The 19,884-nt window shown below is 39.8% G+C and overlaps 1 protein-coding gene and 1 long non-coding RNA gene across 6 annotated transcripts; one reads left to right on the forward strand and one right to left on the reverse strand.

The window, feature by feature from the left end:
* Positions 1 to 344: 344 nt before the first annotated feature.
* On the reverse strand, positions 345 to 2,828 carry LOC138410797 (uncharacterized). Its single transcript, XR_011243394.1, has 3 exons — positions 2,689 to 2,828; positions 606 to 662; positions 345 to 483 (listed from the first exon to the last, which is right to left on the reverse strand). It is a non-coding gene; the product is annotated as an uncharacterized lncRNA (long non-coding RNA).
* Positions 2,687 to 17,589, forward strand: LOC109624477 (bromodomain-containing protein 1-like). Of its 5 annotated transcripts, none has more exons than XR_011243393.1 (12): positions 2,687 to 2,983; positions 5,191 to 6,581; positions 7,144 to 7,300; positions 7,396 to 7,524; positions 8,131 to 8,259; positions 8,526 to 8,838; positions 10,130 to 10,879; positions 11,008 to 11,134; positions 11,794 to 11,924; positions 13,930 to 14,061; positions 14,341 to 14,495; positions 15,903 to 17,589. XR_011243393.1 is itself a non-coding variant. In XM_020079179.2 (12 exons), the coding sequence occupies exons 2-12, from the start codon at positions 5,209 to 5,211 to the stop codon at positions 16,090 to 16,092; spliced, it is 3,549 nt and encodes a 1,182-aa protein (XP_019934738.2). In that variant the 5' UTR covers positions 2,687 to 2,983; positions 5,191 to 5,208; the 3' UTR covers positions 16,093 to 17,589. The 5 variants fall into 5 exon arrangements, 4 of the variants coding, with proteins under 4 accessions (XP_019934738.2, XP_069384114.1, XP_019934736.2 ...); XM_020079179.2 differs by having other exon boundaries at positions 13,967 to 14,061; XM_069528013.1 differs by lacking the exon at positions 15,903 to 17,589 and adding an exon at positions 15,748 to 15,896 and having other exon boundaries at positions 13,967 to 14,061.
* The last annotated feature ends 2,295 nt before the right edge of the window (positions 17,590 to 19,884 follow it).

The raw sequence follows: 19,884 nt of genomic DNA on the forward strand, positions 1-19,884 counted from the left end.
ATTTTTGAGCTATTGACCATTTATAAGCCTAATTAAAAAAGTAAACAGTTACTCTTTCTCTAGATACTTGAAGTCTACAAGATAACTCACAATAAGTTAATGTATTTTGCATTTAAAAGACATGACAAGCAACAACAACAAAAAAGATAAGATTAAATGTGGTTGTGTATGTTATTTATTGGAAAGCTGCAGCGGAGAGCAAGCCCTGATAAATGTGAACTCACCCTAGCAACTAGAAACTCTGTTATTTTAGTGGATTTGATTCTGCGAACACTGCATAAACTTTCTCAGATGACCTGAGAGGTCTGGATGCTACAAATAGATCACAGATGTGTTTAAGCCTGAGGACAATTAGGACCAGTAATAGGATTTTAAAATGAATCCTTTGACACAGGTTACTAGGTCAGTGATTTGAGGACTTCCTTGGTGTCGGAGAGGACTCGGGATGATCTGTTGCCATCTGCTTGTTTTTTTTCCTCGGAACTGTAAAGAGACTGTTGCTTCAATATTGAAGCCTGTTGACATTGAACACTGTATTATTCTTTTAATTCTTGTTAATGTAAAAGCACAGGAACTGAAGCTTTATAGGTGAAGAGTTTACTTACCTATCAAATCTCTGCATTGTCTCTAAATTCCCCTTGAGTTAAACAACCTGGCTATACCTACCATGATCAACACAGAACATAACGTGACAGTACAAATAAACAAACATGTAGATAAATAGATATAGAAAAATAAAACACTTACATGCATCATATCAAAATGTAAAGTGTAAATTTAACATGCAGACTCTTGAGGTTTGTAATCAAGTAATTGTTATAATTATCATCTAAGAATGTGTAATAATGTGTTAACAGTCAAATTCCCCACCAGGATTGGATTTATACAGTATATAATTTGTATGTAATTCATACAATATCCAATTTATACAGTATATAATTTGTATGTAATTCATACAATATCCAATTTATACAATATATAATTTGTGTATGATCTATACAATATATCATTTGAATATAAATTATACAATATATCATTTGTATATGTATGTAATATATAGTTTGAATATAATCTATATAATAAATAGTTTGAATATAATCTACAGTATATAGTTTGAATATAATCTATATAATATATAGTTTGAATATAATCTATGTAATAAATAGTTTGAATATAATCTACAGTATATAGTTTGAATATAATCTATATAATATATAGTTTGAATATAATCTACAATTTATAGTTTGAATATAATCTACAATTTATAGTTTGAATATAATCTATTGTAACATATAGTTTGATTATAATCTATATAATTTATAGATTGAATATAATCTATGTAATTTATAGTTTGAATATAATCTATGTAATTTATAGTTTGAATATAATCTATGTAATATATAGTTTGAATATAATCTATATAATTTATAGTTTGAATATAATCTATATAATTTATAGTTTGAATATAATCTATGTAATATATAGATTGAATATAATCTATGTAATATATAGTTTGAATATAATCTATATAATTTATAGTTTGAATATAATCTATATAATTTATAGTTTGAATATAATCTACAGTAAATAGTTTGAATATAATCTATATAATATACAGTTTGAATATAATCTATATAATTTATAGTTTGAATATAATCTATGTAATGTATAGTTTGAATATAATCTATATAATTTATAGTTTGAATATAATCTATATAATTTATAGTTTGAATATAATCTATGTAATATATAGTTTTAATATAATCTATATAATATACAGTTTGAATATAATCTATATAATTTATAGTTTGAATATAATCTATATAATATATAGTTTTAATATAATCTATATAATTTATAGTTTGAATATAATCTATATAATATATAGTTTTAATATAATCTATATAATATACAGTTTGAATATAATCTATATAATATACAGTTTGAATATAATCTATATAATATATAGTTTGAATATAATCTATATAATATACAGTTTGAATATAATCTATATAATATATAGTTTGAATATAATCTATATAATTTATAGTTTGAATATAATCTACAGTAAATAGTTTGAATATAATCTACAGTAAATAGTTTGAATATAATCTATATAATTTATAGTTTGAATATAATCTATATAATCTATAGTTTGAATATAATCTATATAATTTATAGTTTGAATATAATCTATATAATTTATAGTTTGAATATAATCTATGTAATTTATAGTTTGAATATAATCTACAGTAAATAGTTTGAATATAATCTATATAATTTATAGTTTGAATATAATCTATATAATCTATAGTTTGAATATAATCTATATAATTTATAGTTTGAATATAATCTATATAATTTATAGTTTGAATATAATCTATGTAATTTATAGTTTGAATATAATCTATGTAATTTATAGTTTGAATATATTCTACAGTAAATAGTTTGAATATAATCTATATAACATGTAGTTTGAATATAATCTACAGTAAATAGTTTGAATATAATCTATATAAGATATAGTTTGAATATAATCTATATAAGATATAGTTTGAATATAATCTATATAAGATATAGTTTGAATATAAAAACAATAACAATCCTACAATCGAGTCAGAAAAACTGGTTTTCGTTTGTACGTTGTCTACGCGGTGACGTCATGCCGTAACGACTCCCACAACGTACCGCATTGTTGTTGGGGGAAGAGAAGCAGGAGCTCGGGCAGCGGCGGAGCTCTGCCACCTGTCTCTGTACACTCCTGTCCCCTGGTGCTTTACCCGGACCCCAGTAGCACGCCCGGGACCGGCTCTTCGCCCTGGACACCTGCCTGCCGGTCTCTCTCAAGTTCTACTCGGTTCAGCGCGAGCCGCGGCCGCCGGTGGATGAGCGGACTGAATGTGGATTTAGCTGCTGCTTCGCCCCGCAGGCCGCGCCGCCATTGCTGTTGTCTTTGCGAGCTGGATTGGTGAAAAACCCCGAGGTAGGTTGAGTCTCACTCTGTGTTCGCCTCTTTAATATCCGCCCCCAGTTGCCTGGGCTGGTTTAAACCCAGAACCAACCTGCGCTGCTGTGAGGAAAGGCCAACTTTTTCTGTCGAGCCAGCTTCTTGTTGTGCTGGTCGCCATATTTCCTCCCCCACTCAGTAAGTGTAATGCTAGCAGGCTAACATTAGCCCGGTTTGTGGACGGAGTGTCCTAATGCGTTTGTGGGACGAGCGGAGGGGCCGCCGCCTCATTGGCCCGCACCACCGGCTCGTCTTTTGTCATGAGGGGCCCGTGTTTAGCGGATAACGTTTAAACAGGCTCGATTACACTCGTAGATCATGGTTGTGTTTCGACTGAGTGGAGCTAACGTTAGCCGCGGTTAGCAGACCCAGCTCCAGTTGGAGAGAACCTGATCGGGCTGCTGTTATTAGCCGTTGATTTCCAGCAACAACAACCGACTCTCAGCGGCTGCAGGCCGCAGATCGAGGAGCTCCGTGGGGTCTGTGTAGAGGCGTCTGGCTGCTCTGTGTCTCTTTCATTCATCCAGTGCATGTTACCACATCCAGTGTGTGTCCGCCCCCTGTTGTCTCACTGCACACCAACTGAAAGCACGTTGATCTCAGACATGAATGCTGCATAAACACATCCTGGTGCCTCTTACAGAGAGGACAGCAGCTCGGCTCCTCTGTCCACACCTGTGATTGTACAAATGCGGTGACAGCGTTTGCTTAGATTTAGCCACTAGTCTTAAAAGTGATAGTTTCCAGTAGCTCTTACTTCACCGCAAAGCCGAGAGCGAAACACAGTGTTCACAGTCAGTCTGTTTATATTCCTGTTCTCACACTCAGCCCACAATGAAAGAATGTTGATCTCAGAAAGTTCAGCTGCTCAAACACTGGAGCTTCAAATGTAAAACTCAGCTGCACTTCACTTCTGTTGTGGAGGCCTGTAAAGATTTAATTGTTATGTAGACCTCCACCCTACCTTCATTTCCATTGTCCGAATTCTGCTTATTTTTATTTATTTTACTTTTCAGCAGTGTGGCTTTGTCTTTGTCTGTTGAACAACAGTCCCAATGCAACAGATGTGCCTGCAAAATACAAACACTGACTTACTGCATTTTGAAAGGTGAACACATCACATTCTTGATTTTGTTTGCCTCATTTAAATCACTTTCAGTTTAAGAAATAATTGCAGAAGCTCATCATTTATTTATTGGTTTAATATTTCCATCCATAGAAGTAATTGCACCAATAACATTTGTAGTAGAATTGTTTGGACAATCAACAAAAAATGTATCACCAACTCTTTGATTGACTCTTTAATTGTTGAAGTAATTTTAACAGCCACATTCAACACATTCTTTAGGATCATGGTTTGTACATTTATTTCATCATATATGATATTGAGAATAATTGAATTTCTAAAGTCAAACTTTTACATCAATAGCTTGTTAGACTGAGTCTTGAGTTTTTATTTGGATTGTTCCTGAAAAAAAAAGGGAAGCTCTTCTAAATGTATTCATACAATGTTCTTACTTTAAAAATATATCAGGTTTGGTATGTGGAAAATGAAGTTTATATTCCCCAAGCTAAGGAGCTGGAAATACGTTTTTGTTATCAGTACTGATGCATCACCTTTTCAAACAATACCCAGCCCTAATGTGGCCAGGATATTTGCATAATCTGCACTCAGTAAAAGTTGCCTGCAGCAGATGAGTCTCGGCTGTACCATGTGGAAGACTCTATTCATTTGTAATACATGAATTGCTTGTTTCAAGTTACATTTGCAAATCTTAACTCAGTTTTGCTGGTTGTACAATGAGTTTTACAGCATCATAGAAATCCTTAACACACATGACCTGCACAACAACTATAAGAGACTGTAACGCAACCTGAAATTTAAAGGCTTTTTATTTTTTTACATATATTACATTTTTATAAATGAAGCTTGAAGAGGTAGTGCCATCCTTGTGTAAACACAATACCTGCCCAACATTTTGCCTGGAAGGTAACTGGAGGGTTAAAGCTGTTAATCATTGGTGCTGGTTTGTGTCTGATCCAACACACACTTCTCTGTGTGCAGGTTGTTGCTTCACAGAACAAGTTAATGATATGAAAAACTATGGTTGTTCTTGCTGTTGCTACCACAGCATCTCATAATCCAGTCATTGACACTGTTGTTTCATTTCTCTGTTTCTCAGGGTCTTAACGGTTTCAACATGAAGAAAAAATGTCGAAATCACCGCCCGTCTGTGCTGAAGAGGGAGTCGTCACCCATCAAGCCTTCACCTAACCGGGAGACACTAACATATGCACAAGCTCAGCGAATGGTGGAGCTGGAGCTGGACGGCCGTGTGCATCGGCTCAGCATCTATGACAAGCTGGATGTCATCACTGACGATGATCCAACTGCCCAGGAAATCATGGAGTGCAACAGCAACAAGGAGAACAATGAGAAGCCCCAGCAGGTCCTGGTGCGCTCTATGCGCCTCAAAAACAACCAGCAGAAGAAGAACGCAGCGCTCACAGCCTCACATGGCACCAGCGGCACCCACAGCAGTACCAGCGGCCTGTTGGAGCCAAAGGTTAGAACAGTGGAATACAATCTGCCGGTGGTGCCAAAGAGGCCAGCACCATATTACAAATACACAGAGAGGACGGCGGAGGAGCTGGATGAGGAGGTGGAGTACGACATGGACGAGGAAGACTATGCCTGGTTGGAGCTCATCAATGAGAAGAGGAAGAGCGAGGGTATCAGCCAGGTGTCCCACAACCTCTTTGAGTTTTTAATGGACCGCTTTGAGAAGGAGTCGTACTTAGCCACGCAGGGTCAGAGTGACATGCAGTCGCTGGTGGATGAGGACGCCGTCTGTTGCATCTGTATGGATGGAGACGGTGCTGACAGTAATGTTATCCTCTTTTGTGACTCCTGTAATATCGCTGTGCACCAAGAGTGCTATGGTGTACCGTACATCCCAGAGGGCCAGTGGTTGTGCCGCCACTGTCTGCAGTGTCCGTCGCGGCCCGCAGAGTGCGTCTTCTGCCCCAACCGAGGTGGAGCCCTGAAGAAGACGGACGATGACCGCTGGGGTCACGTAGCGTGTGCTCTGTGGGTCCCAGAAGTTGGTTTCTCCGACACAGTTTTCATTGAGCCCATTGATGGCGTCCGCAACATTCCGCCAGCACGCTGGAAGTTGACTTGCTACCTGTGTAAGGAAAAGGGTGCAGGAGCATGCATCCAGTGTGACAAGATCAACTGTTACACAGCCTTCCATGTCAGCTGTGCCCAGAAGGCCGGCCTCTACATGAGAATGGAACCTGTCAAAGAGGTTACTGCGTCCGGTGCCACCACCTTCTCTGTGAAAAAGACCGCCTACTGCTGCAGCCACACACCTGAAGGCTGTGACCGCCGGCCCCATAACATCTACGAGGAGTCGCATCCGAAAAACGGAGCCTGCCAGAAGAGGGCAGAAAAAAGGGGGAAGCCCCGTGCCAAGGGCTGGCATAAGAAGAAGAGTAAGAGAGCAGAGCCTGAACCAGAACCAGAACCTGAGACTCCCACCAACCCTGGTCCCAGTATCACCGCCTCAAGGTAGGCAGGCGTCCAAGACTCCGAGAATGCATTTCATTATGAATCAATACTCAGTCACTCAAGTAAGAATTATCAAAAGAAAAAATTAAAAAAATTATCAAAAGCCTCTTTTAACAGGAGAACAAAACACAGAAACTACAGTTAGGGTCACAATTGAGAGATCCATGTACCAGGACAGGCCTGTTAGTGATCAGATTCACAATTCTGATGCACATTGGTATTACAACATTAGTAACAACCAGTCTAGTTTAAGATAGAAAAGCTTTATGGTAGAATGACTTTGTCTTGGTAAGAAAAAAATTAATGATAATAACACTGCATTTACGGAGTTACTATCTGTTAACTACCTCAAAGAAGACTGACAGGCCAGGAAACTGAAACCATCATCCAATCAGAGATCATATTGATCATGCTCTTTTACAGATATACAGACACGGACCATGAATATAAAGCTTTTAACATGGAAAGGTGTAGTAGCTCATGTCATCCCCTCTGAACAGTTAGTGAAAGATGTGATGAGTATTTATTGACTAATATCTCCTTCTGTTTCCCTGTGGTTCAGTTTTGACACTATCCTGAACCAGGTTTCGGTTCAGAGGAAGCGCCCGTTTGTCGAGAGGGTGCTGAGCTACTGGGTGCTGAAGAGACAGTCGAGGAACAATGTGCCGCTAATCCGCCGGCTGCAGGCCAACCCTCAGCCACCCAAAGTCAAACAAATGGTGAATGCCGCCATAACACAGTAGTGCCAGACAGTTTAGCATTACCCTCTAACATACATCATTTTACTAAACCGCAGTTTTTGTATTTTCTCCAGGACCGCATGGAGACAAACCAGGCTCTGAAGGAGCAGTTGAAGGAGTGGCACCGCCTCCGCCATGACCTCGAGCGCGCTCGTCTGCTGCTGGAGCTCATCAGGAAAAGAGAAAAGCTGAAGAGGGAGGAGGTAGTCGACTCAAGATTTATTGGATATCTGTAGAGAACAGGTTTCCTGTGTGGATTTATGATTTACATCTACATGCCAATTACCAACAAGTCAGATCAGACAAAATGCCCAGGATGACAGATTAATCTCACGTTTCTCTTTATTTAACAATACACAGCTTACAGTACAGCTTTGATAAGGTTATTTATTCATCATAACATGGTTGTGAGTCAGAATCTTTGTTTTTAGACAGAAAAGTGATTCTTAATTATTATTCTTTTTTTATGCAAACATATTTGACCACTTTTTTCAATTTGCCCCCTGTGCAGTGACTATCATTGGATGTTTTCTTATGTGCTGAACATTTTTAACACTTAAAGTCCTCTGCAGGCAAATAGAATTCCGCATGAATAGATAATACATAATCGCTGTGCATGTTGGCGCATCAAGCACAGCACTCTTAACACAGACCTGTCCTCACTGTGCATGAGGTGTGCATGATATCGTACTGTCTTCAAAGGAAAAACTCCCCTGTTGGAAAAACTGCAATGATATATGCTAATGTAGAATATTCTAAACTCTTGTTCATGTGTGTTGAACCTGTGAGACCTTGTGTTCTTTTGTCAGATGAAGCTGCAGCAGTCAGTGCTGGAGGTCCAGCTGACCCCCTTCAGCATCCTGCTGAGAGCGGTGCTCAGCCAGCTACAGGAGAAGGACCAGTACAATATCTTCGCTCAGCCTGTCAGCGTCAAGGAGGTCTGCAACCCTTTCTCAGTCCCAAAATTATCCTGAAGTGATAACTTGTTGTCCAGAAACTTTTCAGATGCAAATTTCCAGAAGAATGAGTGAGGAGGTCAATTATTGGCATTTGGAAACATTATAAAAAAACAAAATAAACTAAATCCAAAGGTCCACTCACTAGCTTTCAGAGTAATCGAATGCAAGAATAAAGAACAATGTCTGTAATTACAGTAAATTCCTGTGTGTCTGCAGCTCTGACATGTCCTCTCTGTCCCCTGCAGGTTCCTGACTACCTGGACCACATCAAGAACCCAATGGACTTCTCCACGATGAGGAAACGCATCGACGCTCACGACTACAGGAGCCTGGAGGAGTTTGAGGCTGACTTCAACCTCATGATCAGCAACTGCATGTCCTACAATTCTAAGGACACCTTCTTCTACAAAGCAGCTCAGAGGATGCAGGATCACGGAGGAGCCATCCTACGCAGAGCCCACAGAGAAACCGAGCGGATTGGCTTTGACTTCCCCAGCGGCTTGCATCTAGCCACGGCCCCCAAAATAGAGGCTCCACCCCCCTTCTCCTGGGAGGACGGTAAGTTGCAAAAAAGAAAATCTATCAATAATGTTGAAAAAAGTGAATTTTCACAGAAAAATTTCCAAACACATTTCATTATCTTAACCTGAAACCAGTTATAATCAATTGTGGTAAAATATATCGTAAATATTCAAATGATGTGCAATGTTTGCATGCTTCTTCCTTTCTGGCCAGATGAGTGGAGAACATTTCATCTACAATATCATTGTTTTCAAAACATGTAATTGTGATTCACTGAAATACTTGGAAAAAGTCTATAAGAGAAATTAATCTGGAGGAGGATAAAGGGGGGATCTCTGCGATTCTGCTTGTTTTTTTTAGTTTTTTTAATAAGTTTTAACAAAGTTAGGGGAAACTGCAATGGTTTACTACGAAACCAAATAATCTATAAAATGTTTGCATTTCATATCTCTAACTACTTCAGAGGTTGAGAAATTGTAATTTTAGTTAATTTTGGTAATTCCGTCAGTTCTTTAGAAAACCCCACATTGTAAATGGTCATTTTAAACAATACTTAGGTTTTAGAATGCATTTCTATTTGGTGTCTATTGTCTCAATGGGCTCATGAAAGATTTGGTAGAGAGAGAATCTCTATTCTGTAGTGACGTTGCCTGATCGTCATTCGACTTTAAAACTTGAAACGGCTAAAATAACATAATTGTGCTTTTTTAGTGTACAATCACCTGGTCCAGCTTTAAATGAATAAAGACTTTATGTCAAGTGTTGTGTAGAAGTCAAGGTGAAACACTTTTATAGGGGTAGTCCACCTTACGGACACTCTGATGACACCGCAGGAGAAGTATGGAGGCATTTAATGTTTCTTTTCTGTTGTTTTTTTTACATTTGAAGAAGTGGTCGCCATTTACTTCATTTGTATTGGATTTGGCTGCAACACTGTTTACCCCTGAAACTCCAAAAGGGTTTTGTGGACACAAATTTGCTCCAGCTCTGATCGACAGGGACAGCAACGTTACACCGTGAAGACAGTGAGGTGAGAGAGCGCCTCAGTTGCCGGTGTTTTGTGTCATTAAACATGACACCTCAGTTGGAAAAGACAAAAAGGCAAACTCCTCTTTTAAGTGGGTTTACCTGCATTTACAAGAAAAACATGTTCCTATGTAAAAGGAGGTATCCGTTTGTGTTAAGCATTGACTGCAGCTGAAATTGCCAGTTGACTTGTGGTCACTGAAATGCAGAAGTTGAAATGGAAGTGCTGGAGTGAAAGAATGGAGATAACACTATGATGATTGCACATGATTCTTACTGACTGTCTCTCTGTCTCTGCCAGTGGACCGCCTGCTGAGCCCCGCCTACCGACAACTGACTCCTCTGGAGGATCAGCTGAAGGAGCTGCTGGAGAAGTTGGACCTGAGCACAGCCATGAAGCACGGCCCGTCTCGCAGCAAGAGGCTCAAACTGCTCAAAAAGACCATCATGGAGGTCCGCAGCGAGATGAGCTTGAAGAAGTCTCTCCCACCGCCATCACCTGCTGCCTCAAAGCCTGGCTCAATCTCCACAGAGTCAGATGAGGAACCACTACCTGAACCCCTGGCAAAGCCCTGCTCGGAACAGGAGAAGTATTTACCTCCGCCAACGTTAAACCTGTTGACCTCACAGTCAGAGCTTGACGCCTTGCCCAGCAACTTGGAGCTGCCCCCTCTCAATCCCATCAAACCCATTACGGACCAGACTCCCATGAAGCTCGACAGTGACACGTCTACCTCAGTAACCCAAGACACCCCCAACGGGCACATCCCAGACCAACTGCTCCCCAACGGCAACCTCAGCACAGAGGTGTCTGTTCCCTGCAATCGACGGACCAATGTCCTCTTCCGCAAGTCCAAGAGTGCCAGCCCACAGAAACCACCCAAGACCCAAGAGGCATCTGCTGTACCACCTCCGTCTCTAGGCGCAAAAACCTTCCTGTCGGTAGTGATACCTCGACTGGAGACGCTCCTCCTGCCGAAGAAAAGAACCCGCAGCAGCAGTGCTGATGGAGAGGACGACGACGAGTCACCAATAAAACGCCTCGGCACAGGTACTTACGCATAACAGTTGTCATGTTTCAATTCCAAATGAAATCCTCCAAAAAATTAACTAAAATGTCGAAGAAGTCTTATTAAATATATTGATATGTCTATACAGTGACATTTTTTTTATTTTAAGGAATTGCAAATGGATTTGTAGTAGATGAGGAAGATATCTCACCGTCTCCTCGGCTTGTGGAACCTCGCCGTCGCTGTGCGTCAGAGTCGAGCATCTCCTCCAGTGGAAGCATTCTCTGCGGCACGAGGTGAGTCCAGGTAGAAACAGCCAGTGACCTACTGTTGACTGATAGTTATCGAGAGTTTACTCAAATGAGTCTTGTTTTGTCATTTCCATCAGTAATGAAAACATGATCTTGAAACAGTAAAATGAAGGGAATAATAATAAAGCACTAAGAAAATGTCCCTTAAATGCACTTCTCTATATAACCCATGATCTGTCCTACTCTGTAAAGTAAATGTCATGTTTTGGGGCTGTTGATTGATAAATGAAATAAGAGTATTTGGCATATTAATAATACTAATTAATCAGCATTAGGGCTGATGTGCCAAATAATTTTACAGGACACACTATTGTTCAATATATATTAGAAGACCCGGTGAGCCCACAGATTTGTTATAAGACAGTTGCAGCCTCCCTTTGATTGGCACTTTGCCATCTATGGTGTAGAACCCAAAATACTTCCACACGCCTCAGATGTTCCTGGTGTCATGGTTGTCCACTCAGGACTGCTTTGCTTGCTAGCTTCATCCATTTTCATAAAAAAAATGTTGAGGAAATAGGTCAAGCTGACAGTGATCACCCTATGCTGGATCAAGAGACTAACTACTCCATACAGTCTGATTTTAGACTGTACAAGGTTTTTCTAAACAGTTTCCGTCTCTGGCCCCCCCTCATCTCTTTCAGCACCGTCATCGTATCTAAAGGAGGTAAAGGGCGGCCGGCGGCAGCTCGAAGGAGCACTGTGGACGACAAAAGCTCTCTGAGGACCTGTATCAAGAACGGAGAGTTCACCAAAGCTGCCAAGATCTCCTCAGGTGAGCAGAGCATCGTCGGTCCTCTCAGAATTAAATGTGCATTAAAGAGCATGGCAGCATGTTGACTGCTCAGTTCTTTCCATTTACTTAACGTATCACGCAGTCCCTCTTTGTACGTATACTAATACTGTTAATGTACCTGCATGCTGATTTTACAAATCCAGCAGTTCATCACACATCGCCACACTAATGGACTTTACCTCACGGGTTCTCAAACTGAGGTTGAGGTTCTGGATGAAATCCGCAGAGACACAAATCATGAAGTGTTAGTCCAATGATGGTTTAACAAAGTGCTTAACAAACAAGGAAAACAGGAGAAGGATACCAAAGGATGACATGATGGAAGTGAAGTCTGTAATTTGTCTTTGTGTTTAGTGAATTACATGCTCACAACATGGCTCAACAAACAATATTCATATCATATTCATGGCCAAAGTCTTTTTTATATTTGAGAATTCTATTAGTAATCAGAAAAATAGAATAGCTGATATTACATTTTTAACTAGAATCAAAAGGTGGAAATAGGAAGAAGCCACATGAACCACTTTGGACCTTTACACAGCTCAGTCAATCCCTGCCTTCTATAACCCTAAACTAATACTTGAATATCCAACACAGTTAGTATTTAGTCATCAGTTATTATTGTCAAGAAGAGTTCAGGTGAGCAGTGCTTTAGTATGGTACCAGCCCTGAGACTCAGCACAGGTACTGTATCTGCACTCGTACATAGAAATTTCAAAAGATACCCAGCCCTTATTTGTGTCATGTGAGTGTGTGTGTGGCATAGACTGTATATTAAGATAGACAGAATGACAGCTCCCCAAAAGTGAAGCCAAAGCGTCTCAATCGCCACCTGGTGGCTACCTGCAATATAGCTTATAAATTATCTTCTCCATGTTAGAGGATAGGACATGGACCAAACTAAAAATTCAAAGTACACTTCAAATACATTTTTCTCAGTAGTAGTTTTTTGTAGTTCTTATTACACTAATGTGTGTCCAGTCAGCTTTAATTATCTGATGATTAATTATAAAATGGGGTGTAACGCCATGATTGACAGCTGAGACTGACTCACAGTTGGTAGAATGCATGCAAAGGTGGGAACTTGCTACTCTAGCGGCAAATGACAATATTGGTACAAAATGGCAGCGTTGGTACCCATGATATTTTGGCTTCATTTCTGGATAGTGTGGGTGCACTTGTGTGTCTGCGTGACTCCTGTATGCATGGCCCAGTGTTTATGCTGTAAAGTAAAGTATCCCTATCACCTCCAATATAACTACAAAGCATTTAAATGCAAGTACAAATATCAGTTGCATCTACGTAGGTATCTATATACATATATACAGTATATACATATACAACCTGCAATATAAATATTGCAATCAAGTGGTCACAGCTACTTCTAAGAATACCATATAGAATCCTGCACTTCTTATTAAGGATGCTCTGATCAATTTCAGATGCAATTGGGTGTTGTACTTGTACTCTACTGGTCCAACTCTTACATTTACATTGCAGCAGTAGATATGCATTGTTGATCAAATATGTATTTGGCATGTTGGTATAAAAGCCTTCTAGATTATAAACACCTTATATTTCACCAGCTACTTCATCCAAATACAGAAGACCCTGGTTTGTAACTATTAAAGGCCCAGAGAATCAGATGTCAGAGGTATTTGATTCCTCATACTTGAGTGTCTAGGAAAAACATGAAGCTGTGGTGGATGTTGGTTGGTGTTTACAGTAGACTATAGTCCTGACTTTTCACTGACACCTTCACCTACATCAGTGGATCCTTAAGATTCTTCCCCCATATCAACGTTTTTTTAACTTCATTTATTTCATTTTACCAGCCTTAAATGTTGACAAGTCATAAGGAATCTTCTAATGTTTTTTAAAGGTTATCTTTAAAAAAGGTGTGTGTGTGTCTGTGTGTGTGTGTGTTCCTGTCGTGTGTGTGTGGCTGTTTGTTAAGACTGGTTGTGCTATGTGTCTGTTGCAGTGAATCCTTCATAACTTGATTGTCGTTGTTCCTGTAGAGGTGTGGAAGCCCACCGCTGCTTCTCCATTTGTTCTGGAGCCTCTTAAACTAGTTTGGGCTAAATGTAGTGGATTTCCCTCCTACCCTGCCCTGGTGAGTGAGTGTTAGTCCACTCTGTGTCTCATTACCCATCTATCCCCCTGCCATCGTACGTGCCGTAGCTCGTGATTTGTGCTCACAGCCATGCGGCAGCTTCCAGCTGGCCAATCGTTGACTGCTTGGTGTGTGTGTGGAGTCGGCCGCTTTCGCTCAGAGTGTTTGCGGCTTGACTCGGCTTTGCATGCTTTGCGAACGCCACCACCAGGATTTACTCCTCACTATTGTTGTGGTCAGTCCATGTCACTCAGTCTCCACCCCTGTCTGTCTTAGCAGATCATGGAGCCCAGAGTGCGGAGGACAGTGTCTCAGCACAACGGGGTGGTGCTTCCCCAGCCGCCGCTGGACGTTCTCAGAGCCGGAGAGCGGATGCAGTTCAGGTCCGCAGAGAAACTCTTCCTCGTCCACTTCTTCGACAGCAAGCGCAGCTGGTGAGGAACTCGCAGAGTCACTTCACTGTTAGCAAAGTCACCGTCAAGAGAAAAGGAAAAAGAGACGGGTGATCAGTAACGGGTTAAACAATTTCCCTGAAAAAGCTTGAAATAAACCAAGTATATCAGTGTTTCCTCTCAGTTCTTTTTAATAGACGAGTGTAGTGATTGAGCTAGTTTTAAACTCTCCACATTGATTTGACACACTTTAGGCTTGTGTGCTGCACCAAAGCCTTAGAATGGTAGGAGAATCTCTGATTATAACCTTTTCTGTATCAGGGTGCTCTCCCCAGTCCCCACCACTACTCTGTGCCGTTCAACAAGTGATTCTGCTCTTTTCTAAATCCCTCACACTTGGATCTAGTGTTCCTTGTTAAGCAGGGTGTCCCCTCTTCTGTACCCATGAAGTTAAAAGGGGAGAGCTTCTCTCCTGTCGTGAAGCTCATGTGTCTGCTGGTCTCTGTCGTTCTCAAGACACAAAGTGACAATCGGTTCGATTATACGTCATCACGAACCGTTAGATTGATTAGTTTATCAAAACACTCCCATCACTGTTCAACAGATCAACCAATTTACCATCCACCTAAGAAACTAAACAACCAAATCAAACTCACCTGAACCACAAACTTTCAGATCTTTATTAAAGTTTTTTAAATAAAGTGATGCAGAAGAACTTAAAGCAGAGCTCCTGTTTCTGTCGCAGAATCTAAAGTGATGCAAAATGGGACGTTTTAAATGTATGGGTGGTTAAAAAGTATGAGAGATGAAATTCAAACACATTGACAAAATTTCATCTCTGTAAAATCCTGCTTTAACATTGGGTTTTGTCCTCCATATAAATTCAGCTGACAGTGTTACTATTCCCACCATATGGTCATAGTCTCCCATTGCCTTCAACACCAGTTTTTAACCTCGCTCACAAGAGTCATCCACTCTGTCAAGCACAGTACTAGTTAGTTCTAAACAGTTTTAGTACTAAAATAAAAAGTGTTAATGTGATGGCCATTTAGGTAAAATAATAGTTGTAGCAGTAATAACGACAACATTAGTAACTCTTTCAAATCGAAGATCACTGTCTTATCATGAATACTAGTAATAACAATTATAATTAAATAAATAAGATTTTGCCCAGATATACAGTAGTTCAACAAAAGTACTCCTCCTTTCTTTGGCAATATCTGGCCAGTATGAATAAATTGGGGGGCAGTCCCAACTGAAACAGTGTCTAACAGAACTTTTTAATACTCCACAGTGGGACTGGCTCCAGTAATCAGCATCACCACAGACATGAGAACTGAGGATCAGTTACTTTGAGATGGCAGAACAGTGATTAATTAGGAACATACACAGCACGATCTGATTTTGTGTGGAGCAAGATCACGCACTGACCTCCGTCTTCCCTCTCAGGCAATGGCTTCCTAGATCCAAGATGGCGCCCTTCGGGATCAACCCGACACTCGATAGTATCAAGCTGACGGAGGCTCGCTCTGCCCATATCCGAAAAGCTGTACGGTTTGCCTTCGACCGAGCCATGAAGCACCTGAACAGTGGTAGCGTCGAGCCGGAGCCAAGCGCCGGCCCCATCGTCACGGATTGAAGCACCCCCCCCACCCCTGCAGGAACTTCGCCCCCCTGCAGAGACAATCTGCTCATCCTGCTCATACGCACAACACATACACACACATTCGCACACTCGCAACATGTTTACCATTCCCTACAACTGGATTGTTTTCATGTCTCCCTGCACATCTGCCCCCTCCTGTCTGAAATACTGTAGCTTGTGACGGCTGTCTTGTTTTGTCAAAGAGCTATGCAATGAGAACGACTCGGTTAGCAGGTGCAAAAGGCTGGGGGGAAAAAAATCAAACTTTGGCTGTGAGGACCGAAAAATCATGGGTCTAAACCTGTTGAATGTGTCGGAGTTTGACCTCTGACCTCCTTAAATGTGCTGCAAGACTGCTGCAACAATCTCACTGCCATGAAAATGTCCATCAGTGTGTGTGTGTGTGTGTGTGTGTGTGTGTGTGTGTGTGTGAGCGAGCGAGCGAGTGAGTGAGTGTGTGTGAGAGAGAGAGTGTGAGTGAGTGATGGCAGCAGTTCCTGTAAATATTCTGTACACGGTCTGACACTAATTTATTCACCCCCTCAGTTGTTATGGTACACATGTTCACAATTTTACAGTCAGAGATGATGATCCACATCGTCACTGACGGTGTTGGTGTTTCTGCTGGTGCTATCTCTACAGAGAAAAACAAACATGCATACTGTACTGAACATTTTTATTTCAGCCCCTTTTTTACAGGTTTTGTAACTTATTGTGTTCACAAGCATCAAGTTCTCTTGTATTTGGCATTAATTTGTGTATGCATCTTTTTATTTTTTTACCTGAATGTTTTTACTGGACTACTTATTCTTTTTTCTTTTTTTTTGTTTGTACATATTTATATAAAATCTATATAGCAGCTCTCACAGTTTAAAATGCCTAAAGTGCATCATTCACACCGAAACCAAAAAAAAGAATCTGCTACCCTCAAGGTTCCCACTAATGTGTGTGTGTGTGGGTTTTTTTATTATTTTTTTTCACAGTTTAGTTGTGTTTTTTAGGTTTTTTGCCTTTTTGTTTTGTGTGCTGTGATGAGTTCAAGTCTTCTGTAATCATCTTCTCCACCTGAACTGACCTCCAGTCAGCTAGGAGAGAAGAGAATGTGCCTGTACTAATTTATTGTAAAACAGAAAATGTATATGCATTACTTTATAGAGAGAGTATTGTAATAAAATACTATGGGCACACTAGGAGCCACATGTAGAGGCCCCCTGCTCTTCCTCTGTTGGATTTTTTTATTTTCATTTTTGGATTAATAGCATTTAATCTGAGCGGTGAGGTGATAGTGTTTGATGTTTTGTTTTGGCAGGGTAGTGACGGGGACACTTCCTCTGGATGTGGATGTTGTGTGTAAATAGATTTGGTACTTTAGCTGATTCTCTGGGAAAAACCACAGTTATAGCCAACGGGAGTGGAAACCAGCCGACAGCAGGCCGGTGGGATTTTTATACTAAAACACTGAAAAATTAAAATATGTTATTGAATCACTGACTGAATGTGTCCTTGTTATTATTTTAAAGTAATGACTTTAAAATCCATTATAATTGGTTTTACTTTCCTCTTTTGAGGTAATAAATTTGCGTTCTAATAATAGATTTATAATTTTGTACATTTCTATCTAATATTTTTCATTTTATTTTATGGGCTTTAGAGAGTCATTCAGTGTTTGAAAGTTTTTTATTTTAATTTCAGACAGATCTTTGTATTCTGTGTTCTTGATTTACACGAGTCAGTTATACTCTACAATGATTTATTGAATTATTCTCATAAGGAGACGATGTTTGTTACTTTTATATTGACATGAATCAGGTAGGGACCATAAACCATGTCTCGTTCAGAGAGAAGAATATACCAGCATTTTTTAAATGAACACAATAAACTGCAACTATGCTGTATTTCCTTCATCTACCACAAGGTGGCGCTGCTGTCCTGCAGACACTCGTGTCCCTCATAAACTCAAGTTTGTAGAAAGACAAAAACTCAGGAGTCCTGACGATGGAGAGTTCTTTATTTTATCTCCTCTGCTCATAACGAAATGAGAGAATGGAAAACACTCTAACCACGAACTGTTCAATATAAAAAAAAAAGCTGTTGATATATTTTTCCACCTCTGATTTTGCAGCACAAATCTACAGTCGATTCTCAGCCTGACTTTAATATTTGGAAATGATCTCTGCTCAGTTTGTTGTTTGATCAGATTGTTAACATCCTAGAATTTGTTTGATTGTTACTTTCTGCAGCTCGTAACAGAATTTACCTGCGGGTGTATCGTAATTTTCTTCATTTTCATCACTGTTATTTTTACTTTTATTTTCTTATTATTACTTCATTCATGGTTTTGATGATGCCAGCGATCATTTACAACTCCTCTTTCCCATGAACACACAGCTGAGCAGGGTTTTTTATGTCTTCATATATGCTATATTTGATATTTTTAGAATCACTTTATTTCCTATTTTTTTCCAGTTTTTATTATCAGGGATTCCTTTTTAATTTAAAACATCAGAGTGTTTCTGTTGAGACATGTTTACATACGGTACATAATTATAATAACTTCATAACAAATTACGCATAAATTAACTGAAAATAAATACTTAACATAAAACAACCACTCCCTGCCCTTCCAACCTTAGGGAAAACTGCACTCTGAAAAATGGTCAGTTGGTTTTGGACTGTTACTGTTGAGGCTGAATATGGAGACAGAGAGGAGTGGGAACCGAATGTGATTTAAAAGGCAGGATGAGGCATTGAGAGAAGATCCACTGCTCGGTTCAGTGTCTGATCATGATGGAGGACTGGGAGAAGATCCAGAGCATGCTGGAGCAGGATATATAGGCCCTATAGAGAGAGAGAGAGAGAGAAGCTGGCTATACCTCCACTAACGCCTAGTTAAGAATAAATTCACTAGGCCTACATTTTTATTTGGATCTGCACCAAATTGCTCACATTCATAATTATCCCCTTTATTTTCTTCGTTGCAGTGTTACAGAAAATGAAAAAAAATCCTGGATCCAACCTCTGATCCAAATCCACAACAAAATGTAATTCTTCCTTGTCGGCTGTGACACTGCACTGGGAGATAGACGCAGCCGTGGAATATGACATAATGAGGCTTGTGTCAGTACCATGCAAGTCAGTCCATCAGTGTAGTGGCATCACTACTACAGAGGATGTCAGTAGTAGTGCTGTCTAACGGGATCTTTCTTTTGTCTGTTAAACAGCAACTGTTTTTTCTTTCCATATTATGAACATGTTCAGGACTGAGTGATGCAGGGAGTCATTTGTCCCCACAGCAGACTGCTGACTATCTTTCTCTTATGTGTGTGCCTTTGTGTGAACTATCAGGATATATCGATCTATCTTATTTTTGTCTTAAATTAATTTTCTCTGCATTCTTTCACCACAAAGGCCTTTTTTCCCGTCGGTGTATTTAACTGTGCTTTATGACCACAGCGGCTGTTAATGTGAAATGCACAAATGTTAACACATAGTTTTTCAAAAAATTGCTAAAGTTAAAATGTAATATTGAAAACTAACACTACACCTGTTAACTATTGTGCAAACAGCATCATGATGAAATAAATGTATACACAATAATTGGCAGATTCTCTCAGACATTTAGAGTCTGATGAAGTTATTCTCAGCCTGCACTCCATCTTAGATCAGCTGACGGTTTTTACCGTCCAGGCTCGCAAAGTCTGGATGACTTGCTGAGATCAGAAATGCCTCATCTGTTACTACTTTTAAATCCCTGCTTAAAATGTTCTTTAACAAATAAACTCTATG

This window comes from Paralichthys olivaceus, chromosome 7 (assembly GCF_024713975.1).
Source record: "Paralichthys olivaceus isolate ysfri-2021 chromosome 7, ASM2471397v2, whole genome shotgun sequence".
Lineage (NCBI taxonomy): Eukaryota > Metazoa > Chordata > Actinopteri > Pleuronectiformes > Paralichthyidae > Paralichthys > Paralichthys olivaceus.

What these genes read in the sequence shown, in the direction of transcription:
- LOC109624477 (XM_020079179.2), top strand. Translation starts at nt 5,209, where the DNA reads ATGAAGAAAAAATGTCGAAATCACCGCCCGTCTGTGCTGAAGAGGGAG. An exon ending in AATAAAACGCCTCGGCACAG is followed by an intron (nt 10,880 to 11,007) that starts GTACTTACGCAT and finishes TTTTATTTTAAG; the next exon opens with GAATTGCAAATGGATTTGTA. An exon ending in AGCTGCCAAGATCTCCTCAG is followed by an intron (nt 11,925 to 13,966) that starts GTGAGCAGAGCA and finishes TTGTTCCTGTAG; the next exon opens with AGGTGTGGAAGCCCACCGCT.